Raw genomic sequence first — 26,219 nt, forward strand, 5'->3', positions numbered from 1 at the left:
CTAAGCTTAGAATGATTGTGTTTAGTTATTATTTTGGCAGGCTGCCAGAATTGGCCTTAGGAACACAAGCAACAGAAGGTAAATGGTGAGTTTTAACAATTTTTTTCTCAGCAAAAGCTGAACAGAATTTCATGGGACAAAGAAAAGGCAATTCCCTAGCCCAAGGGACTTCCCTTGCCAAATACCAAAGGTCTGCTGAAAACAATGGCGGTATTAGAGCTTCTCAAAGAAAAGGTCACAAGAATACCTTATAATGTAAAGTGCTAGGAAAGCTAAATATAGGGGTTGCTACTAGGTCACCCTATTGTATATAATTAGGAAAAGGTTACATAATTTGAACAAGGGGAGAAAAGAATTAGTGTACAAGGTAGAAGGATGAAGAGTGTCTGGTACAATATCTTTGTTAATATCAATCATTAAGCTTTTCTCTTTAGGGGGCATTAAGTACTGTCTATGTCAATTTTGGTTTACATACCCTGTAATAGAACAATGAAGCAAATGTAGGTACTAATACGATCCTTATTTACTAAGCTGTTTGCTAGTGTCAGCACCATAAAGCACTCTGAAATTGTTTGACTGTTCCAAGGTGTGAAAATAAAAAGTGTTATGCTTACAGCAATTCCCTGAATTTAGCATTCCATCTGTTAATAAATAAAATAAGTAGAAATATGTATATAATGCATTATCTCTTCAAAGGACTTATAAGCATAAACAAATTATTGTCATAACATGTAAGTTTACTAAGTATCGTTATTCCTGTTTTACAGATGGCAGGCGGGGGGAGGGGGGAGAGCATGCGAGATAAAGGCATTTGCCCAAGGGCTACAGTGTGAGAGCCAGGATTAGATTCAGGAGTTTCTGGCTCCTTGACACTGTTTTCCTTGAAAATTTCCTTTACAGTGTTTTCCTTTCTTTCCCCCTTCCCCCAAGCAGTTCCAGTAATAAGCATTAGAGAGGATATGAAGTCTACCTCATTTCTTCTGCGAGCCATGGAGACTAAAAATCCTTCAATATCAAGTTTAGCATGCTAGTGGGCCAGTTCTGTTTGATGATGCACACAGGGATCAGTCTGAAGAACCTGCCCCAACAAACATCATAAAAGGGTACCATGAGGTAGGGCCTGTGGGAATAACTGGCAACGAGGCAGAAATAAGGATGGTGTGTAAGGGAGGTGCACACAGGAGCAGTTTGGTATCTAGAAGTATTGGGGTGCTCCCACATTGAGCTGAAGTTGGAGTTAGACTATAAGGTCTTGCTAAATTATAGTTAAAGGTATTAACCTGCATCTACATTAGAGAAAAGTTCATGGTTAAATTGGGGTTAACTAACACCAACCTAACTTCAATCTCTTTTCCTAATCTGTACAGTTAAAACATTTTTTTTCAAATTATCAATTATATCTCAGTGTCCGTTTACTATATTATGACAGAGGTCTCTCAGTGATAACACTCATATGCTTATCAACCAATATAAGTCAATGCACCTAATATATTTCATTAATATCAGGCAAGCCGAAAACCATGAGTGATTTTTAGATTCAGTTTTCTCCTTTCGTGTCCGTTAAATTGGACAGATATACTCTTAATGGGTCTCCTAGAATCTGGCAGTACTTTGGGGCCAGTTAAAATAGCAAAAAATCAAGCAAATTCTGCAATACATTTCAATAACCACTGGGGCACAACATTTATCTTTGCAGTAGTTGCCTATAGCTTCACATCTGAAAAGTCCACGCAAGTGCAGAATTCCAGGAGATTTCAGTAATAAGGCAATGTAATAAATCAGTTTCTATGAAATTTGCACCTGTCAGTGTATTCAGATATATAGGATAAAGTACTGCTTTAGGCATATATATAATAAATGCATTTGGATATCAAATTAAAAAAATAACAAGAAAACAAGCTGTGACTTTAAATAATGCATATACCTGCACATGATTCTACTTCTTCTACTGAGGCATAAAAGAGCTAAATATATACCATCCGCTCCACATGAAATGGAACTGACAATTTCACCGCGTGCTTTGTAGAGGCATATTTTAAGTTGGCAGCTGATGTCACTGTTACAAGAGACAATAGATATTTCAGGTCAATCATGTGCAGCACCACATCAGTATTCAGGCATGCAGTAAATTACAAAAACAAGGATTATTGGAAAATAATGTCTTTGAGTAACACTGTATGTATGTGTGTGCATACATACATAGAGAGAGAGCAGAGCCAGATTTTTTTTGGGTTTTTTTGGCACATAAAAACTCCCATTGAATCCAGTTTTGGGATAGAGCCAAAATGGCGTTAAGAAATAAAGCACCTTTTCCTTAAGTCCCAGAGTAAAATTTTCAAAAGCACTTAAAGTGCAGGCACTTAAAAGCCCAAATCACATCTTATCTCTCAGAACAGGAGCTGAAGCATGCTTGAGAAGATAAAAAAATGGAGGTATACATTTTCACCAGGTTTTCAAAATGTCTCCTGACATCTATGCTGAATTCATTATGGCCATTCACCTATGTATATGTATGTATATATATATATATATATATAAACATACCCATACACACACACATTTATATGGTTAGGAACATATTATCATTGTGGACACTTGCAAAATTCAAAGTTGTATGTGCTAAACAAAATCTGGCACCAATATTTTCTAATAGTTTGTTGTATACACCATCTGCCTCCGTAATATACAACTCCTAAGAATCAACTAAAAGAAAGGGAGATTTTGTTCCTCTGTACAATTAACTATAACAGTCTCAGGAAATTATGTAACTATAGTATGTATTGCTAAAGGGTATTTTTATTACTTTATGGATTTGACATGTCCATTTCCTAATAAGTACATCTTAAAAATTAGCCATGCATAAAACCCTGGTGACAGTGACACATTCTTCTGGCTGACATCCTCAAGCACAGAAATACATTTCTTTGAAGTGTAATGGTGGAAAATATGTTTTTGTATTGGTGTAAAGAAGTTGCATTATTAAAATAAAATAAACTCTTTTAAAGAGCAAAAAGTATTCTTCTTTGCACTTTTTTTGGTTCACACTGGGAGGGCTGAGTCTTTCCATCTGCTATGCTTGCTGTTACTACAGATGGTCATATTCTGTACATATGGTATGTACATATATAAGCTGAAATGAGTGCTACGTTAGGGTGGAACTGACATATAATATGCAGCAGAATGTCTAACTTCAGTATATTGGTGAAATGTACCATTTTCATTTTTTTAAAACTTTATACCTTTCTAAGTGAGTTTTACAGCTTATGGAAGTGAAGTAATATTGTCTAAGCCTAATGATAATGTGAGCAGGTGCTGAGAAAGCATTTCCCAAAGAGTCCTTCATGAACTAGGATAATCAAGTCCTTTGACTTCTGTTGGAAAAAAGAAAATGTTTTGTCCGTTGTAATTCATCCAGCCATGTTAGCATTCAAAAGATGTCAATGTTCAGCCAGTTACTGTATTTTTTTTGTCTAAGAAGCCAGTGCCGTATGAGGTTTGAGCAGTCTTCCTGCGAGGTGCTGCTCCCATTGACTGCAACAAAAGTTGAGGCACATAGGTCTTCAGTTGAATCAGACAGGGAATTTGTTCCTCCTCTGATTACTACAGAGCAATTGGCTGAGCAAATGAAGTTTGGCGCTAAACCTGGGGATTAAAGGTTAGTGTAGGATTTGGACTCTACCCTGAATCTGGACTGGAGTTTAGGTCAAGATGTATCAGCATTTAAATCTCAGACTGTTCTTCTGAGATTTCTGCCACATCCAAAAATAGGAGCAAGTCCAGTTTTGGGGCTTTTGCCTTGAATGCAGCTTACCACCAAAGCGGAGGATTCAGAATTGGCTCTCTTCTCTCCCCAAATTAAAAAAGGGTTGGATTTGGGGTTCCTGTTTTGGCCAATCTCTAGTATTCTACAGTGTCAAGTACGCTGTTGTTGCTTAAACAGATGATGATCAGAGCTGGTCAGACAATGGAAAAAAATACCCCTCTTTTCACCGTGAAACTGGCACTTTCCACAGAACCACGTCTAAAATTACCAGATGTTTTACTAATTCTGGCAGCTGCAGTGCCTGGTTAAGGCTAACAGAGAGCCCTTGAGTACCATTGGTTTATGAACCCTCTTCCCAAGATAAAAATATTCAGTTTCCATAAAGTTATTAGGTTCGTCTGGACATGCTAGAATCCTTTTGAGCCATGTGATCTTAAACCCATACACCACAAACTTAACCTGTTCCCAGCTGGTTGATTACAAATGTTTAATTTCCATTAGTTTCCCTTTTCCAACCTTCCAGCTTTCTAGTAAATGAACTAAAGCTACATGCTGTAATAGGAAGAATTATATCTTACCTAATAGTAGTTGCTATGTAGTGCAAGGTGTCCTGTGTTGTGGCCGTGGGAGTCATGCGGCAGGCAATGTGGAGGAGCATCATTACGCTAGCCGTTGCCAGATTTCCTCTCTGTTTTCCCATATCCATTACATTCTAGTGTAATGGCTACATTTGGCAATTTGACAAAGAGAATTTGTGTTGGAAAGATACAATGATTGCTCTTAATTCTCTTGCCTTTTCTTCTCTCATTTTAATGTCAGTACATTACTCCCATTTGACCTTATGACAGTTCTTCTTGTGTGATGAAAAGGTGCCATATCCAGCTACAAGTGTAGGAAATGTATTTATATTAATTACCTTTAAATTGTTTGCTAAATTTCTTAAGAAACCTTAGACTACCTTTTTTCTCTCTTTTTTTATTACAGGTTTGCTTTGTGAATGTAGATGCAAACAAAGATGACTGCAGTGATGAGCACTTAAAACAGGTATCAAATTAGGAAAGGCCTAATAATGTGCACAATACATATGTTCATGTTATTCACAGGATGGTGTGATGAGAACGAGAGAGAGAGGCCCAAACCATATTCCTCGGCCCTATTCTCTCTTGTCCCCTCTCAAACTTTGCCAGGACTTGAAACCTAAACGTGGACCTAAATTTTACAAGTGGACACTCATTTTAATGTGGGCTGAATCAAAACTCTGGATTTGAAACCCCTCAAACAACAGTGTTTGAAATTCAGATTTGGATACAGTTCTACACGTGTGGCTTTATGCCCAACTCGGATGCCAGCTACTAGAATTTTGTGGTCTAAATTCACAATGCCTGTTTTGTAAGTGGAGTTTCTGCTAAGTCTTGGTTTTATAAAAGAAGTGTTTGTACATGTGTTGTAGTTGTAATAGTTTATCTTGACACTGCAGTTCATAAAATAGTCTCATGACGTCTTTTCCTCCTATCATCAAGCAAATCTTGAGGCCCTTTTACTCAGTTATTTACGTTTTACTCAGCTGCTCAGTCTTATTCAGGCAAACTCCAGACTTTGGAGACTTTAGAGACTGGTTAAAAAAAATGTTTAAGGGCCAAAGGATTTGACTCATTGGATTTCTGCTTATTTACTGAGCAGAAAACCAGGACGCTCTTTAGCAATTCATAAAACCAGCTGCACAGCTGGACATACAACTGAAAATGTGTGAAAATCCTCCTGAAATGCTCAAGTCAGTGGTTATGGGAAGAAGGGACATTTTGAAAGTGTGGCACAAAAATGAGCTTTTATATAGGGCCACAGAATGGAAGCTTAAACCTTCCCTTACTGCCTCCATCATCCCATGCTGGCATCAGAAATACATGACAAGTGAACACATTGAAGGAGGGGGGTTTATTGGCCATACTCAAAGTGTTCCTCAGTGAAATACTGAAATTTGTTTGCTGGGGCCATTCTCAGTTCATTTGAGAACTGCCACATTATTTTCCTAATTGCCGTCTGCCAGTGATTCGCGAGAAGGAAGTCTTTCTACAAGCAGCTGTCGATAGCCTCAAGCTGTGGAAACTTAAACATCAAAAATATATACAGCTTCCATAGGCAAATGGATTTTTCTGTTGAATCAGTTGGTTAAGTGTGGATGCCAGATTGAAAGTTTAACTTCACTGAATCCACAGAAGTACTAAATTATTTTATTTATTTATTTACAACCTCAGTATTGTTTTTTAAAGAACTGATGCTATGTCAGGTCATGGGGATTGATTAATGAGCAAGAGAGCCTTGATAAAGGCCAGATCCTGACACCTGCACAAAACCCAAGTAAATGAGCTTTACGCAGCACATATTTGCAAAGGGCTAGAGTTAGAATCCTCTCCCACAAGCACAAATCACCATTGGAGACTCCTCACAGCAACATGGGGTTTGACCCATAGATCTACGTAGTGGTGCCTTCACTGGCCACGTCCCTAAGCTATCCACAGGCCCCTCCAGTACAGTGGTACAGAGAGAGTGGAACCTTACTTTGCAACATTCCCTCTCTCCTTGCATGGCCCCTCCACATCTGGGATACCCCATGCACTGAAAAATGCCAGGTCTGTTACCTCAGAAGCCCTATATATGTGGCCTTACATATGTCGCCTTTCGACAGACCACAGGATTTAGCCTTCTAGAAATAGAGTTACCAGTACGTAGTCTGAATGTTTCTTAGGTATAAGTGAAAACTAGTGGGTTTTCCTCTGTGGTTAATGAACATTTTAAAATATGTGCCACCAAGATAAAAGTTTATATATTATCTAACAGCCTCTAAAAGGAAGATCGGTCTGTATGCCTTTCTTTGTATAATTTACAATGACTGTAAAATCTACTTTTGACACTATGGATTTAAACAACATGCTAGTGCAGTGAAAATATTTAATAGAAGTATATAAAAGATCTTGGCATAACTGTGAGGCACAAAAATGTTTATATAAGTTGTACAGTGCCATGTGTTACATATTGGTGCTGTCTGTTAGCATTTCAAATCATCCTTTTGTCACCTATAAAATAGAGTCTATACTGTGCTATAGAATATGTTACAAGGGTTTCTTGGTTACAAATTTAAGAACATTCTTCCCAGACCTTTCCCTTTGATTCCAAGCAGGGGAAAAAAAAAAGATATTTAAAATGTCATGGTTTTCCAGCCTAAGTAATCTGATAAATATGGTAATTTAAGCAAGAGAAAATACAGAGAAAACACTACGATAACAGAAAAATTATCATGAAAAAAAGACAAGTACTTTTTGGGTACTAGACTAAAAATATCAAAATGAATTGAAGCACCGAATTTAAGTTTTATATCAAATATTAATACTTGGTCATATCTGCAGATCAATGTACTGAGAAGTAGATTGTTCCCCGTAAATGAATTAGGTTTGCCAAGCCAGCCATTGGTATTAAGTCTAATTTAAATCAGTGTAAGGAGAAATGTCAGTACTGTAACCTTATCATTTTGAAGATAAAGAGGGGGGAAATGAAGTATCTTTGAACTGTATTGTAGTTAAAGCACAGGACTGGGTGTCAAGGTTCTGGATTCTTTTCATGGCTATGCCACTGATGTGCTGTACTTGGTCATGTATAAAGTGGAGATAATAATGGTTACGTGTCTCAGAGACACTGTGATGTTTAATTACTTATTGTTCATACAGCACGTTAAGAGCTTTAGGTAAGCTTTTTGGGGCAGGGAGTCTTATTTTGTTCTGCATTTGTACAGCACCTAGCACAGCAGGGTCCTGATCCATGGCAGGGGCTCCCAGGCGCCACTGCTATACAAATATTATAACAACAGAGCAACATATCATCATCATTAGTAGTTTATCTTTGTTCAAATGTACTGTGCATATATGTAAAACACATGCCATATAGAAAGTTACTCTGTTTTCACATCACAAATGATAGGTTATGAAACCAAAGTATCTACAGAGTATATTAAATCTAAGAAATGGATGTTTAATTCAAATGGTGTATTGAATACATCATTGTAAATATAGATTTAAAACGGAATTAATTTCATAGGGCAAAATCCAGCAGATCTTTTTCCAGTAAAACTCCTTTTGATTTCTTGTTAATCATAAGCCTGAGTAGGAACTACAAGATTTAGCCCATACCAATAATTATTTAATCCTTTTGTATTTTACATGTTAACACTGTGTACACAGTAGTCCCGTTCACTCAGGAGCTATTCATAGTACAAAGACCAAGACTTTTTGTGGGCATGGGGACTGAACTGACCTCTGATCCCTAATGCTGTCATATTTCTAGGGCAGTGTGGGGACATTTGCACTGCCATTGCTGTAATTGTTTGGTACATAAATAGAGGACCTGCATTTTCAGTGCTGCCAATTCTAGTTCCGGTATGTTCTGAGAATTGAGTTCATTTTTAAAATGCATTTAAAAGGAATGCCTACCAAGTGTCCTTTAAATATTTACGGATGCAACAGGGTAACTCTGACCGGGGTGAAGTAGAGTGGTGTTATCTCAGCCATAATTTTCTTATTGCAGAGATTGATGAGTGTCTCTCCAAATCTCCCAAAACTTATCAGCTCTATGAATGTACAACCACCAAAAGAAAACGAAATAGTCCTGCTAAGTGGATTAACTTCAGGAAACCTTCAGGCTGATTTTGAAGTTTCTCAGGTAGGCACTATTCATTTATCTTTAGGAACACATCGCAGCCATCAAGGATAGTGTATGCAATCCGAAAGAAAAGAATCTGCAAGCACAGAGCCAAGTGCTGGCTTGAGAACTACACAGGTATGTACACATAAAAAGAACAAGCTTAGCTGTTTAAACACCATTTATGCAGCTACATAGTTAAAAGTCCAAATCAGGGGGGAATTGGGGGCTGAGCTGAGATAGGAAGGGGTGGAGCCAGGGATCAGCCTGTTCCCCTCCAGATCCTATGGCTATCTAGGTGAGAGTTAATACTGCCGTAAGCATATTCACTCAAACTCTCATTCAGGACCCCTAATAGCTACTTCTGTACAGCATCCTGAGAAAGCAGCCAATGGTGGCATAGCTCATTCAGGATCCTGCTTCCAGAGACAGTCGGGGCAGAAGGGCAGCATGGACAGCCAGGGGAGAGGATTTAATGCTTTGGATTCATGGGGGTGAGGGGGAGGGTGGGGCGTTAGAGCAGAGCTGCTGCAGATTCCCTTTTAAGTAAGGTCTTGCTCCTTCTTCCCACTGGCCAGCCTGCTCTAGCAATCCTCCCTGTCTCCATCCCCGGCCATACTGGCCTCATTAGGCACCTTTGAAAGGAATTCATGATGGTGCTTTAATATCCCTTGGGCTAAATTGTCTCGGGAATTCATTTGCCTGTGGGTACATTTAATTGCAGAATGGAAGAGCCTGAGAGCTATTAACCGCGTCAACGCTTGTCCCTGCTTTATTCTGCAACAGTAAAACTAATTGATTACTTTCTCCAACTAAGATACAAAAGTAAAGATTAGCATCCAACCCCTTCACTCCGATAGCTCTGGAATGCTCCAATGGCAGCAATGAGTTGCATGCCAAGAATTCTCAACTTCCAGCACCACATATAGATAGGAAGCAAATGTTAAATGGTAAATTAAAACAATTTTTAAACATAGATTTTAAAAGTGTAGCTGCTTGTTAGAGTGACAAATTTTTTGTGGCTCTATGTTATTCTCATAAGACTTTGTGCCTTTACATTCATACCTGTGCCAAGGGGAAAGGATGAAAATAGCTCCGTTTATTGGGCCTGATTCTGATCTCATTTATCCATGTGTAAATCAGGAGCAACTTCCTTAAATCCGTGGAGCTACACAGCAGGTGTAAAACCTGTCTAAGTAAGATTAAAATCAGAACAGGTTATCTTCACTAGCAATGAGCAGCAGGGCCTGTGCACCCCTGTGAAATTAATTTGTGCACATAAATCTTTGTGAGAGTGCCCTGTAATCTCTGTTACGAAGATCATTGCATTTTATGTCCTACTAATGTGCTACTTTTTAAAGACAAAATTGGTTGTTTATTGAGTTTACTTGCTATTTATACCTAATGGCTGCATTTAAAAAACATAAATAATGGCATGGTGCATTTTAAGTACCAAAGAGCTCCATTGCACCAGTAAGGAGCAATGAACAGCCACACCACTTCATAGTTGCTCCAGAAGGCGCAGGAGATCTGATGTCTGTTTGATGGCCTGTGAGTTTGGTGATCTCAATCCATTCTTCAGGATCCCAGTAAACAAACGTTCATATCACAAAAAAACACAGCTCCCTTGCTGGGAGGTCAGGGCTGAAACAGAAATGGAAGCTGACCTAAACTTCTCACCTGAGAGGTGCTCTCTCCATGTCGGGATGAGGTGAAATAGCATTGGCATCAGGAAGCATTGTGCTAATTCGGTCCTTGTCATATTTGTCTATCTAGAAAAAGAATTTCAGGGATGTCATTCTTTTCACATGCATTAAATTCACACACACACACCTATCTCATTTTCACTTTGGTTCTACTCTGTTTCATTTCCTGACCCTTAAACACTAATAAAAAGAACGAGGAGTACTTGTGGCACTTTAGAGACTAACAAATTTATTTGGGCATAAGCTTTTGTGGGCTAAAACCCACTTCATTGGATGCATGCAGTGGAAAATAGGGTAGGAAGATATATATATATACATATACACACACACAGAGAACATGAAAAACTGGGGGTTGCCATACCAATTCTAATGAGTCTAATCAATCAAGGTGGGCTATTCTCAGCAGGAGGAAAAAAAACTTTTGTAGTGATAATCAGGATGGCCCATTTCAAACAGATGACAAGAAGGTGTGAGTAACAGTTGGAGAAAAATTAGCATGGGGAAATAGTTTTACTTTGTGTAATGACCCATCCATTCCCAGTCTTTATTCAAGCCTAATTTAATGGTGTCCAGTTTGCAAATTAATTCCAGTTCTGCAGTTTCTCGTTGGAGTCTATTTTTGAAGTTTTTTTGTTGAAGAATTGTGACTTTTAGGTCTGTAATTGAGTGTCCAGGGAGGCTGAAGTGTTTTAGCCCATGAAAGCTTATGCCCAAATAAATGTGTTAGTCTCTAAGGTGCCACAAGGACTCCTCGTCCTTTTTGCTGATACAGACTAACATGGCTACCACTCTGAAACCTTAAACACTAATGTAACACTGCAAATTGTGTACTGGGACATTTGCAGAGGAATGTTTATATCTAAACATACACCTGGTTTTATTGATTTTTTTGCTGTGTAAATTTCAGGAAAACATATTACATTTTCAATCTAAAACTTATATTTTCAATCAAAGCTGACAGCGTCCTAATGAAGTAATACATACGTCTTTTCTTCATATTTTTATATTTTGAAGTAATACAAATTGACTCTCATTCACTGTTTCACATTACTTTATTATTTTGCATTTTTTCATAGTACTCTTTGTACTAAATCGGAATTCAATGGTAGCTTCTTAGCGACAAGTAATCTCAAAGCCTGTCAATCTTGTGCCCTCTCAGGTGCTAACAAATTTATTCATGCAGTTTTTCCACTCAAACATATTGTGTAGCTCGAAGGGGAAAACAGACCAGTTAAATGTGCTGTTACAGTATAACACTAATCCCAAGACTTTTACACTTAGATACTTATCTTACAGTGGCACCCAAAGGCGAGTCAGGACAGGGCTGTAATGTTCTGTACAAACCCATAGAAAGACACAGATACAGCTCTGAAGAGCTTTCAGTCTAAGGTCCCACTCCTGCAATCAGAGCTACACAGGCTGACTCCTTCACTCACATGAATAATTCACTCCAACTGAAGTCAAAAGAGAGGACGGAGGGTCTTGTCGTTAAGGCATGTGGATGGGGACTTGAGAGCTGGCTTCACATTTTAGCTCTGCCACAAACTCTGTATATGAGCTGGAGCAAGTTAGTTAGACCCAGGCCTCAACGTTATTTTGGTACTTAGCTCCCATTAGGCATCTAAATATCTATGAGGATCTGGGCCTTAATCTCTCTGGGCCTTAGTTTCCCACTGTACTTTCTTTCTCCCATCCCTTGTCTTTGGCTTCCATGGTAAAGCTCTTCACTGTCTCTTACTATGTAGTACTTAACAAATCTTATTGGGGGTTCCTAGGTGCTAGTGTAATATAAATAATTAATAATGGTGCTTTGCACAGGCACAAGGCTAAGGGAAAGGAATACAGAGTATATACAGTTTTAAAATATTGTATTTTAATATTATAATAGGTAAATAGCCCCATCCCTAACTACCTTGCAAACTAGTCATCCACAAGGCTGATTTGTTATACGCATCACAGTAGAAATGGTCTTGAAGAAGAATGTAGAACCTACGCAAACCATTCCTTAAATAGCTTAATAACATTCAGAAACACGTGTATGTTAATAATGGAGAAGGTTGCTAACTTCGACAGAGCCAAAGGCAAGTAGAACAATATGTCATTAAAAGGACAAGAAACTGAATTAAGGGTAAGCGATTTGGTAACTTTAAAAAAAAAAAAGTAGTCTGACTACAGCAGAGTGCTTTCTTACACCCGATTTACGTAAAACACTTTTGTAACTGAAAATGTCATGTCAAACAGTCTCATATTGGCATAAATGTAACTGCACAGTATGTTGAAAACATCTAATTCACAAGTGTTATTGCTTCTTTACAACAGACTGTTCCTGTATAATTATAAGGGGAAAAGGGAAAAAAAATCATTTTCAATTAAATAACTGTTTGATATTATTTTTCCCTCTAGTGTCCTTGGCTGGCAGATGTATGTTTGGTTCAGTGTGCAAGGGGGAACAGAAAAAACAGCATAGGCTGCATCATCTTTGAAATAAACAAGTTTCTGATTGGACTGGAGCTTGTGCAGGAGAGACAGCTGCAGATAGAAACTAATATCTTAAAGCCTGAGGATGATACAAACTGTTCAGTGTCCTCAATAGAAGAAGATTTTCTCACAGCATCTGAGCACCTTGAAGATGAGAATGAGGCTGATGAATATAAAAATGGTAAAAGCAATGTAACTGACCATAAGTTTGTTATTGTTAAGTACTGCAAAATACTTCGGGTAATGCTCATATAAATTGCACTTGACATTAATTGATGCATACATTTAATTGCAGTATAGAAGAGGGATAATTGGAGAGATAAAAGTCATTTATTTTTTTAAAATTTTTGCTCAAGAGATAGGGAACATGGTATTTGTATGCTAATTGTACAGTACAACACATTAATACAATCACCTTTTAGAAAATGATAGCTGGTTATCTAAAGGCTAATGTGTCATTTTTATTTGTACAGGTCATGAAAATGTACATCTCACAGAACCTGCATCAGATATCAGAAAGCATAAAGGAAAGGGACTTGAGCACCTACATTATAGGAAGACCACGCTGCCATTTGCCCTTGATGACAACTGCTTTAATAAAGAAAACTTAACTTCTGCTAAAAACTCTGCTGATTCAGAAGACGCACTCAATATTGTGGCTGAAGACAGCATCTTACAAACTGTGGATAAGTCCATCCAGCAACTACAGTGGAAGAATGATTTAGCTGGAAGAGTTAGGTCATCCCCTAATACTAATAGCCTGGAAAGATCCCTTACAGATAAGACTGAAAATTCCTATCCAGTATGCACTTCAGAAGGTGTATCTTTGACCAGAATGGCTAAGGAAGAACGAGCTTCTCAGTGTGTCACAATAGCAAAACAAAACAATAAGCTAGACACAGAGGAGCATACGGGTGAAAGGAAACCTCATCTTCCTTTGCAAAATGAGCAAGCAACGACAGGTCAATATGCTACAAATTTAGCAGAGTCTGTTCTGCAAGATGCATTTATTAGATTGTCCCAATCTCAACCCACTTTTACCAAGGAGGCTGCTATTAGCATCTCTGTAGGAAACTCCTTAAGTTCAGCAACTTGTACAACAGAAGACATAACTTCCCAATCATGGAATGAACTTCCAAAAATTGTCATAGTTCAAAGTCCAGACAGCTGTGAAAATACATCAGAATGGCCTGGGTCTGGTTTCCCAAATCTGTGCCATTGGTCTGAGTCAGAAAGTTCTGCTGAAATTTCAGATTACCTGCAGGAAGAGAATTCCAAAGGACACACCCAGAGTGCACTGGAAGTAGCTTTGGCTTGTGCAGCCACAGTTATTGGAACCATTTCAAGCCCCCACGCTGCAGAAAGACTCAAAAGAGAACAAGAAGCCACAGACTCTAAAACCAAAACAGTTGATAATGAAGAGGAACAGATAAAATCTTCACGAGTACTTGATAACTGTGCAGATACAGAATATTCATTTCCATCTGCTTTGTGTGGTATGACTCAAGTAGCAAGTGCTGTAGCAGTCTGTGGTCTTGGTGAAACAAAGGAAGATAAATACCCTGCAACTTCAAGTGGACTCTTATCTGCAGCTGAGACTTCTGCAGCTGTTACCCTTCATTGCAGTATAGCCATAGGAAGCAGCATGGAGAAGTTGAACAAGAGCATTGCAGAGGCATTGCTCAAAGAGGCATCCATGATTTTGACAAAGCCCAATATATACAGAAATGTAGGGGACTTTATTGAGTCCGTAAATGGAAAAATTATTGAAACAGCAACAAGGCCTCGGATTTCACCCTTAGATGAAGTAATTTGCGATGAACTCGCACAAAATGTATCAAATGTTATTCTGCGGCATTCTATGGAAGAAGTTAGGAAGAAAAGACAGCTACATCCTGTTTCAGACAATAACTCAGACTTCAGTACACACGATATGTTTATGGAGACTGCCAATGAACTGCTTTTTAATGTGATATATTTCACTTGCAAGAAGATGAGAGAGATTGCACAGGTTGGTGAGTGTTCACTTCTCTTCTCTGAGGACAAAGACAGATGGAGGGTAACAGAAACAGAAAGCCACGCAACACAGACAACAGCTACTCAACCATCACAGCAAGCCCCAGATCACACCAGTGAACCACTTAGTACTTTTTACAGTGCTAATGCTGGCAAAGATCTTGTAAATTTGACAAATACAAAGAAAGATAAGGAGGAAGGCGTGCCAAATACCATGGAAAGTGCCACGCTGCATTCAGACCTGCTGTGTAGTGTCAGTGGGCATAACTCACTGGTTGTCAAAACATCCCCCAAGAAAAGATATCTGAAAAGAGCCACAAGAGATTGCTACAGATCCCCATATCCAAGCAAGACTGACCTCAGGTCTTTTTCAGACAGAGAAAACACACTTACAATCAATGAATGCAGACATGGTTTTCAAGAGCAGTTATCTTCTGATGTTATTGTGAACACAGAAAACCAGAGCAAAGATAAGTGTGATACTGTGCTAAATAATGAAGTCCAAGTTAGTGTGTCTTTCTTAGGTAATCACATCTTGCTTCCTTCTCAGCCTGTGCTACAGGTAAAACATCCAAGGGATACATACTGTGTAACAGATTTTGCAGAAGAATTAGCAGAAACCGTGGTCTCCATGGCAACAGAAATAGCTGCCATTTGTCTTGAAAACTCAAATGGTAAGCAACCTTGGTTCTGTGCATGGAAAAGAGGAAATGAATATCTGGTGACCCAGAGTTTATCATGCAGAACTATAAAAAGGAAGAAGGAATCGCAGCCCAATGGCTCAGTTGTTAGGAAGCACAGGCCACCTAGACTGAGTGAGATCAAAAGGAAAACAGATGAGCATCCAGAACTAAAGGAAAGACTGATGAACAGAGTAGTGGATGAATCCATCAACCTTGAAGATACTCCAGAATCTGTCAGTATCTTTGCAAATGAAGTGGCTGCTAAAATTATGAACCTAACCGAGCTATCCATGGTTGATAATGTCTGGCAGGGTCCAAACCATCCCAGAAACAGGTTGCACTGTGAAAGATGGGGCCGTGCCAAGGGGTCCAGCTGTGAGAGCATACCAGAAGAGGATTCAGATTCCAAAAGGTCTATAAATACTTTGGGCCCAATTAATATTTTAAGTCAGCCAGGAAGCCAGACTAGTTCTGTCTCTAAGCAGTCTAGTTGTGAAAGTATTACAGATGAATTTTCAAGATTTATGGTGAACCAGATGGAAAATGAAGGGAGAGGGTTTGATTTATTACTGGACTACTATGCAGGAAAAAATGCAAGCAGCATTCTAACTTCTGCCTTGCAACAGGTATCCAGGAAAAACGGCCACCTCAACGTGAGACCAAGCTGCCCATCCAAACAGTCTAGCACAGAAAGCATCACAGAAGAGTTTTATAGGTATATGCTAAGGGAAATAGAAAAGGAAAATAAAGATGACGCTTCTTCCATCAGGAGTTCAAAGGAGTGGAGTGGAAGCTTGTTACCACCTTCTCCACGATCACCGTTTTGTTTTAGACAATCCTCTATGCCTGACAGCAGATCATCAGGTTCCAGGCTAACAGTGAATGCACCAATCAAAGCAAAATCTTTAGATGGCTTTGCTCACAACAGCCACCAGGATTCCTTAAGTGTACAGCAGGTCAGCACTGTGTCTTCTTCAGGTCTTTGCAAGTCAGACTCATGCCTATACCAAAGATGTAGGACTGACCAGGTGACAGACATGCTGATTCATGAGACATGGGCAAGCTCAATTGAATCTCTAATGCGTAAGAACAAGATTATAGGGGATGAGGCAGAGGTTACAGATGCTGATCAATTCCCCAGTGATTCCCCACTGCATGTAGAACAATATGCAAACAGACTGGCTGCAAATATTGTTGAAAGTGGGAAAACATTAATTGTCATCCATCAAGATTCCTTTGACTATACAAACCAGGAACATGTAGCAGAAGGCAGATCTCTCCCAAGTGTGACTCAAAGTCAGTCTAAACCCACAAGGGACAGAATAAATTTAGATGGGAAAAAAGAACAACTCACAACCCATGGATCCCTCCAGGGAAGCCATATAGGCTCTTCTGCTTTCCAGAGGGAAGTGCCTTTGATTCAGATAGAAACTGATCAAAGGGAAGAGCTGAATAAAGACTTAGAGCCCTTAACTTCTAGTATCATCCCCGCTGGGGAAACAAAGGAGCATCTGAACAAAGAAAAACCTCCAGCAGCATATTCTGGGAAGCACATGGTTTCAAGCTCCGTGATAAATACCAGGTAAGTGACAGAAAAAGACAAGTCAAGACACTGCTTTGTTTTTAAACTTTAACAGTATACAGTGGTTTCTGGGAGGGGTCTGGTGGGAGGAACTTAGCTTTTTGAAATATATTGGAGTTAATTTCCTATTACAGCCACCTAATGAGGGAAACAAATTGAAATACTATTAATTGCCAAAAAAGACCTGTGTGTACAAGGACAGTAATTATATTACTGAGGTGCGCTTCTAACACCACAGGACACATAGAGCTGAACTCTGACTGTGAAATGGTTTATGCCTGAAAACCGAAGGTGGGAGGGAGTAAAAGGCTTAAACTGTTTCAGCCTGGTTTGCACTGCCCTCCAGACCCATAGAGTTGACATTGTCCATGTCCTCTATGTTTTGAGTCACAGACAAGGCCAGATCTAGGAAAGTGTGTTTTAGTGTGGACCTTATTGGTTCACCTGATGCCACTCTGCCTTCTCTCCTGTACCGATTAATCCTGCCTTGGCAAAAATCATCTTCACAGGTAACCATGTGGACATGCACAGCTGGCTAACACCTAGGCTTAAACTAATGCTGCTTTTGTAAAAACAAAGAGAGCAGAATTTGGCCTTGAACTGTCTGTTCTGTTCATTCACATAACTAGTTACTTGTGTGCCTGGAAAGAAGAATTAGACCTCTTACAACTAGATAGTCAGCTCTGTGATTACATCTGTAGGGATGGGTATCTTGACAAACCTTGAGCAGGAAACAGGCCTCATTGAGCTGCAGCTCTTCTGTAGTGAAATGAAAAGCTTGGCTTCTTTGGTTCAAAGCATGGTTTTTCCTCTATTGAAGAATGCTAAATCTGCTTCTGTCTTGGTTTAGGAAAAATACAAGTCCTGCTATCTTGTAGCACAATCCAAAGGTAGAGAGCCTAATTTTAGTGTGTGTTGATCCTAGTTTCCACTGGCAATAAAGCAACTGTATACTTTTACCAGTAACTGCCCACACAAACAGGTGATTCTGTAGCAGGAGTGGAGACAGTGTGCAAATGTGGGTTACACTCACTCAGTTACCACTGCATAGTTCGCAAAAGCACAACTTGAAACCTGGTTTTTGCAAACTTGGCCCTAAATAAAGTCTTACAATGGAAGACCTAATTATTTTCTTGGCTGTCCAGAAACAAAAGATAAGAGTTAGTCACTCATATGAGTCAGCAGAATTTTGCAAGGCTGTCTTGATGTAACTTGACATAACAATTGAATGATGAATTGGGTGCTCAAGAGTTGCTGAATAGAGGGGATTTTCATCCACTGAATTGGCTCTGGATTTCAGGAAACTCAGAATACCCAGAAGCCTGTAGTTTTGGAGATTAACTTCAGAGGGAGTAAATTCAGGGTCTGGTTGAATGTAGTTACATATTTATTGTTATAGAGTTTTAACACCCAGTTTTCTGCAATGGGTAATCCTATGTTTTGACCAACTCTATCTGAACTGCTCCTTCTGTACAGTATAGAGATTTAAAGCACTAGACACTGAACTATTATGAATATCTTGGTGGACAATCCACTCAGCAAATGTGTGCCTGCTTCTGATGTGGTTAAAGATACTGTTTGCTCTTTCCTCAGGATGAAACCTGAGTTTTGTAAGGTTCTCCATGAAGACAGATGTGGGAATTTTGTGACTTATGTAGCTCATCTGTGGTTGTAACAGGACTTGTTAATGGAGAAAGGAATAAGAGACCTTGACTGAAATCCTGGATCCATTAAAGTCGATGAAAAAATTCCCATTGACTTCAGTGAGGCCAGGATTTCACTCCTTGTCACTGTGGGCAGAGGAGATCAGTAAGCTTCCAAAGCATAGAGATGCAGGGGTCGGTCATGCAGAGCTCACCACACAGGCAGGTGGGCCCCATATTATTCTTTCTTGGTATGTAGAGTGGGTGGGGAGAAGATACCACTGGAGCTGGGGAAAGGAAGATGACAGAGCAAAGCTGTATGCATCTGCACACTTTACATATGCTTGGGGGTGAATTCCGTTTGTGTGCAGAAAGTTTACATGTAGGTAGGTGAATTGAATGATGAGTTGACTTACCTGCTGTAGTCAGACAAATATGCCCTGGTTCATCTGTGCCTTTGGTGAACAATTCTTGATGTGGCCATGTGAAATGTACTGTCGTGGTACTGATGAAACAGTGTGGTTCAGTAACCGATTGATACACACGTTTCAGCCCAGATACCCCACCAGAACACCGAGTAGCATGTTCTCGTTGCCAAGAAATACAAGCTGTACAATACAGACCTTGAATGAGCCTCTGCAAAAGGAAATGATAGAAAAGCTGAGGTTATATTACTGAAGTATTCCTCTTTCAAGTCTACTTCTGTTTTGTTTAAAAGCAGCTAAAAGAATGTCATTGTTTCGCTAACATTTAGCACTTGATATAACTCTTTAACAATATCTTGTTTCACTTTTGGTTAGTTAATACAGCAATGGAGAGAGAAAATAGTTGGAAGAGAAATGTAACGTATGAGAAGCTGGGGGTGGTAGGGAGCTCCTATGTAGGGAATACATTGGTCCCAATGCTGATCCACACAGAAAACTCCTAGTGATTCTAATGGACTTTGTGTGTGTGAGGATCAGGACCACATGGAAAGACTGGTCAGGCTGGGAAATTGCACTTGCAGTATCTAATTGGTTAATGGCTCTAAAAGAAAATGAAACACTTTATAAACCCAGAAAGCTACTGTTTCACCTTGGGTTAATTGTAATTCAGTTCTTGTAGCTGTTTCATTGCTCTTTCTTATCATGCATTCATTTGAGGTCTCTTTTACGGTCCTTATAAAACAGAGTCTCCATGTAGAGTAGATTCCACAGTGCCCAGGGCAATTCTCTTAAAGTTCAGTTCTGCTCAGAAAAGTGAGTCCCTAAAAATGTCATTGTGGGGGTCCACATTATTGTTCCTTAGGAACTCCACATCAAGTGTGCAGAGTTTTAAGAAAAAACATTTTTTTCTAATCACCAGTGCTCCAAGCTCAATTTGGGTTCAGGGAGTCAAGCTGCGTTCATTCCATCTCATGTACAATCACCAAAAAAAAAAAAAAAAGTCCTTCATGCCTAATTAGTCCTCCAGGGTATGTCTACGCTGCCTCTGGGAGCAAGCCTCCTGGCCTGGGCCTACAGACTCGCCATAGCATAAAAATAACTACAGTAGAACCTCAGAGTTATGAATTGACCCGTCAACCACACACCTCACTTGGAACTGGACATACACAATCAGCAGCAGCTGAGACCAATAAAAAAAGCAAATACTATACAGTGCTGTGTTAAATGTAAACTATTTTTTAAAAAAAGGGAAAGTTTAAAAAACGATTTGACAAGGTAAAGAAACTTTCTCTGCTTGTTTCATTTAAATTAAGAGGGTTAAAAGCAACATTTTTCTTCTACACAGTAAAGTTTCAAAGCTGTATTAAGTCATTGTTCAGTTGTAAACTTTTGAAAGAACCACCATAACGTTTTGTTCAGAGTTGTGAACCACCTCCATTCCCGAGGTGTTCCTAACTCTGAGGTTCTACTGTAACTTTGTAGATGCTGGAGCTCGGGCTCTCAAGTCCACCCCCCCTCAGCCCCAAGCTTAAGAGCCCAAGCTCCAACAGAGCTGCAATGTCTATGCAGCTATTTTTAGTGCACTAGCATGAGCCCTGCTAGCACAGGTCTGTGGACCCAGACTGGGAGGCTTGATCCCAGACGCAGTGTGGACATATTCACAGTGGCTTGTGCAACCACATAGTCTTCAGTGGCATTATGCTTATGCAAGTGAGGGCCAAATCTTTGCCTTATAATTAATCTATTGATGCATAAACTAGAATACTACCCAGCTCACCCTTCCTACATTCTGTTGGCTCTGCAGTGCTGGCAGGAATACAAGGAGTAAAAGCATGTTTAATCTATGGAGCTGTATGACTGGATACACACATGGAGCAGCTCTGTAAGGTGCAGCATTTCAAAGACATGTTTCAGAGTACAGCTGCACTTTGAGAATAAGGATCTGACACAGCGTCCTTGGGAAAAATGTCCTCTTACTTTCTGTTGTGCCGTCACCCCATCTGTTCAACCAAAAGATAGCTGGATTTCAATGGTAGCATGAATAAACAGTTAGGGAAGCACTTTGTAATCCTTCAGGATGAAAGGTGCTATTGTTTATTTTATTTCCTCTTTTCATTTCCTAGGAATAGATTTAATGTTGCCTTAAAGGTTGAATGTTAGATTTTTGCATGTCATTTTGAAATAGCCAAATTTTGGTCAACATTGAAAATTTCCTGGCTGCATTTTGAGTTTTTTAAGCAGGATGTTTGCATTGTAAATAATTCAGACACTTTTTCATTAAACATGAAAGAGAACTTTGGGGAGTAGCACAGTCAGTAGCTAGAATGTGTATGAGATGGCTTTGCACAAAGCACCTGTATTTTCAGTGGCAGAATGGACTAGGGAAAGAATGCGTGTATCACATACGAACATATGCCTTTTCCAATTAGAGGTCCTCCAGAGACATTTAAGATGAAATGGGACCCACATTTGAGCATAAATTTGGTATGTTTCACTTCTAAATATGTTTATAGTGTTTTTTTTTTTATCATGTGTGCACTACACTTCTTTTCAGGGATTTTTATTTGACTCAGATATGTATCTCGTTTATAATACTTTTTGATGTCTAACACAATTTATTTTTTACTGTTGCACTTTAAGAAATTTAACACCTCTGTTATGCAACTGGAAATACAAAAAGAATAAGCATCCTTAAAATACTTATTGATAACAGGATTAATTTGTTTATATTTTCAAACCACTATACAAACAAAAAGTGCTGTCCCATATAATTGCTAAGAATTATTGGTATTCTAAGGGCATACAAAGAGATGAGTCCCTTTCCTCAGGTGATGCCTGGAGTGGATTTTATCTGATACCTCTTTCCCAATCCCTACTCAGCCAAAGGACATATTTTTACATGTGTGGGTTTAAACATCCAATTGCAATTAAGTCATGATACAGGCCCATAATTTGGCAGTTTGAACATTTATGTGATGTGGCATTCCCAAAATAATGGAAAGCCTCATTTGTTTTGTTTTTATATAATAAAAGCCATTTTAAAGAGAATCTTAGACCAGATATTTAACTGGATTTTGTGTAACATGAAATGGTCTAGATTCTGATCCTGCACCATTTTTACTGCTGAACATTACAGTGATAAATTCATGGAGGAGGATAGGTCCATCAATGGCTATTAGCCAGGATGGTGTCCCTAACCTCTGTTTGCCAGAAGCTGGGAATGAGCAAGAAGCGATGGATCACTTGATGATTACCTGTTCTGTTCGTTCCCTCTGGGCACCTGGCATTGGCCACTGTCAGAAGACAGGATACTGGGTTAGATATACCTTTGGTCTGACCCAGTATGGCCATTCTTTGTTGACTTCAGTGGATTTGCCCTAAATTTACAGTGAATGGGAAATGAATCAGTCCCCACAAGTATCCCCACTATAGCACAGCCAGAAATTGTAATACAAAACTTGAAGCTGACTAAAGTGTCCTGCTGCTATTTGGCTCTTTGGAAATCAAGCTTTCCACTGCCTGAAGGTTGGAGACTCTAGTTTAAACTCCTACATTTTTTCACTTACCATATCAATAATGCCTTTTCTTGCAGTGTTGATACTAGAAGCAAACCAGATGCTGAAATCATGGTGGAAACAAAAACAGCTGAAGACTTTCCGAATCCTCTCAACAGCAGCGATGAAAGCACAGGCAGCTGGTCCCAGCTAGTTAATGATGAGGACAATCCTGATGATACAAGTAGCTACTTGCAACTCAGTGAGAGATCCATGAGGTATCTGCATTCTGTTTGTGTCTGATGTACAATAGGGACTAATCACCAAGCTAAAGGTTTGATGATTGTTTGTTAGGAACATGAGAGACATGCAAGGTGTAATCAGAATGTACAGAAACAGAACTAGCTACAAAACGTGTCTTTCATTTTTCAATGCATGTTCTGGTTCTTAGCCAGGTCTTTGTATACATTAGTAGCTGGCATCCTACACAGAAAGAACTACCCAACCCCAAGCAACTGCATCATGCCCCTACAATGAAAGCACCACCTAACAAACTAATTACTGTAAACCATGAATTGTTTTATCTACTGCTGCTTGCGAACATGCTTATTTGGGCATTTTCGTGGGTAATTTACATTTTAGGATGTTGTACAGAGTTCTCTGTTGATTGGGATGAACACAGAGTAAAAAATTAGAGCCATTTTGTGTCTGGGCCTGTATGGAGGCACAGGAAGTTTCTCCTTTCCCTAGAGTCCCTAGATAGGGACAGCTTTGATGTAGCTACAGGGAGTAGAGGGTCTGGACTAGACCAGCTCCACTGGTGGCATTAGAGTTGCTGGCCGCCTCTATACCCACACAGCTGACCAGTACAGTGGGAACAAATTCATAAAGGATGACGGAGTTTCTGTTATAGTGTGCCGTTTTCTGAGTTAGCAGGGGCAATTGTGACAGACCTGACATATTTTTTTCTTGGGATTGCCACTACAGTGCTCCACATTCCGCGTCCCTCTCAAGGCCGGACTTGTCAAAGAAGTCATCTGGTCCTTAGAGCTTATATACAATGATGTTAGTCTGACTGACCTCAGCCCTTTAAAGATTTACTGTTTACTAAAAGCTTTTCTCGTGAACTCTTAGATAAAACTAACATTTTTGCCTGTTAACCACACCACTCTCCTCCGCATTGTGAAGACAAAGGGAAAAGTACTGTATTGGGCCGGGGAAAAGCAGAGTCTATGAATGTCATATAGCACTGCTGGGTTAGTTGAAAGAATGTGTAGCTGGGCTATGTATATGAGTTTGAGTGAATGTGCATCTCATTATGTACAGGACCCAGCCTTTAATAAATTCTTAAATGTGAGAAAGCTAATATACTGTGCCTCGTGGCTCTCCCCACTGAGAAATCATAGAATCGTAGAATATCAGGGTTGGAAGGGACCTCAGGAGGTCATCTAGTCCAACCCCCTGCTCAAAGCAGGACCGATCCCCAATTAAATCATCCCAGCCAGGGCTTTGTCAAGCCTGACCTTAAAAATAACTAAGGAAGGAGATTCCACCACCTCCCTAGGTAACGCATTCCAGTGTTTCACCACCCTCCTAGTGAAAAAGTTTTTCCTAATATCCAACCTAAATCTCCCCCACTGCAACTTGAGACCATTACTCCTTGTTCTGTCATCTGCTACCACTGAGAACAGTCTAGAGCCATCCTCTTTGGAACCCCCTTTCAGGTAGTTGAAAGCAGCTATCAAATCCCCCCTCATTCTTCTCTTCCGTAGACTAAACATCCCCAGTTCCCTCAGCCTCTCCTCATAACTCATGTGTTCCAGTCCCCTAATCATTTTTGTTGCCCTCCGCTGGACTCTTTCCAATTTTTCCACATCCTTCTTGTAGTGTGGGGCCCAAAACTGGACACAGTACTCCAGATGAGGCCTCACCATTGTCGAATAAAGGGGAATGATCACGTCCCTCGATCTGCTGGCAATGCCCCTACTTATACATCCCAAAATGCCATTGGCCTTCTTGCAACAAGGGCACACTGTTGACTCATATCCAGCTTCTCGTCCACTGTAACCCCTAGGTCCTTTTCTGCAGAACTGCTGCCAAGCCATTCGGTCCTTAGTCTGTAGCGGTGCATTGGATTCTTCCGTCCTAAGTGCAGGACTCTGCACTTGTCCTTGTTGAACCTCATCAGATTTCTTTTGGCCCAATGCAGTAAACTATAGTGCACCAATCATTAACACTCTGACTTCGTAAAAGTTGATGGCAAGAGGTACTGTATAGTCACTACTTTGGTGTGAGAAAAATACTATAGGAGTTTTAATTGAAACAGACTGGTTCAATTTCACCCCTACTACATAGGATAAAAAATTCTCCGTTGTTGGTGTTAATATGCACTGGGGTCAGTAAATACCTATACAACCAAGATGCTGTGTATGTGGACAGATCGATAATCTAATTTATCATGGTGTCATACAGTAAACAGGCGTTATCTTATCAAACATCCTGAGATGAAAAGATTCCTTCTTGCAATGTAACCAAAGAGAATGCTTCCAAATATTATTGATTATTGATACTGAAAACACTGGGCCTGATTGAAATCTCAGTCTATATTTCATACTGGCCAGCAAGACAAAACAGGTTGCCATTATATCTGTAAGTTCCATCAGATTCCCTGCAGTGTTCAGATAGTATGATTTACTGCACCAAAAGAGCTGCCTGTGTTATGGGTATGGCGTTACCCAGAAAGTAAGTAGTGAGGCAGGCAGACAGATACCTTGCCTTACCCCACCATGTTCAGAGGTATTTGAATCTCTGCAGGTATACCCAGGACATCTCTAACTACTTGATAGTCATGCTGTATAAAAACTCATGCAGCTTGTTTTTCTGTCAAAGGTTAGATGTTGTACTAAAATTCACATAGTACTGCGTAAGCCATGAACAAGATTGGGTCCGTTTTTTTTTTTTTTTTTTTTTTTTACAGTTCAGAGCATCACTGGATGCATGACTCATCTAGAATAATTTTTAACATGTCAGTAGCCTTCTTCCTGGGAATCATTTATTGAGCAGGATTGGAGTAATATGCCCTGGTTTTGTGTAACCTGGGTTTAGAGCAGTAACTCTGTATACCAGAGGGACATCCCATTCACTTGTCTTTGCACATTAATTAGAAAATGTATGGATCTGTAGTAGTGCAGATTGGCACTAATATTTAAACTTTTGCTTTGTCAGCAATGGCAACAGCAGTACCACTAGCAGTCTTGGCATTATGGACCTGGAAATTTATCAGGAAAACATGCCCTCTTCTCCTATGATTAAGTAAGTAGCCACTAAAATGAAGTCTAATATTTAGAAGTGCTATTCCAATTTCAGCTGAAAATCATTTATATCATCCCAAACATGCCAAACGCCTGCTTATCAGTGCTTCTAAGATGCTGTTTAGGCTGTCATTAGGCTTAGATAAATGCACATGCAGGTATCCTTATGCAAAGTGACAGTACTAGCTTATGGTTAGGCTGTTCCTGGTGGACACCTTGAAGGATATATTTCCACCATGTACTCTGTTTAAAGATAGAATTAACTAAGTTATCCACTTCTCACTATGTGAACACTCCTCAAAGAATAACTTTCTCAAAGGCTTCTCCTACTAGCAGTTAAAATCAGTATAGCAGAGTCAATTAATTTAAGCCAAGGAAAGAGAAATCATAACGTTCTTTACAAGATGTATAATTTGGCCCAAGACACTCCTT

At 39.6% G+C, this 26,219-nt stretch overlaps 1 protein-coding gene across 1 annotated transcript in view; it reads left to right on the forward strand.

Annotated features, from left to right (window-relative positions):
* SPHKAP (SPHK1 interactor, AKAP domain containing) overlaps nucleotides 1-26,219 on the forward strand; it is a 78,760-nt gene that overhangs the window by 47,964 nt on the left and 4,577 nt on the right. The window contains exons 4-9 of the mRNA XM_077826891.1: nucleotides 4,748-4,807; nucleotides 8,336-8,470; nucleotides 12,559-12,814; nucleotides 13,107-16,914; nucleotides 22,575-22,754; nucleotides 25,702-25,788. Coding sequence (XP_077683017.1) covers nucleotides 4,748-4,807; nucleotides 8,336-8,470; nucleotides 12,559-12,814; nucleotides 13,107-16,914; nucleotides 22,575-22,754; nucleotides 25,702-25,788 — 4,526 coding nt within the window. The remainder of the gene's footprint in view (nucleotides 1-4,747; nucleotides 4,808-8,335; nucleotides 8,471-12,558; nucleotides 12,815-13,106; nucleotides 16,915-22,574; nucleotides 22,755-25,701; nucleotides 25,789-26,219) is intronic.

Source organism: Eretmochelys imbricata, chromosome 9 (assembly GCF_965152235.1).
Source record: "Eretmochelys imbricata isolate rEreImb1 chromosome 9, rEreImb1.hap1, whole genome shotgun sequence".
NCBI classification, from domain to species: domain Eukaryota; kingdom Metazoa; phylum Chordata; order Testudines; family Cheloniidae; genus Eretmochelys; species Eretmochelys imbricata.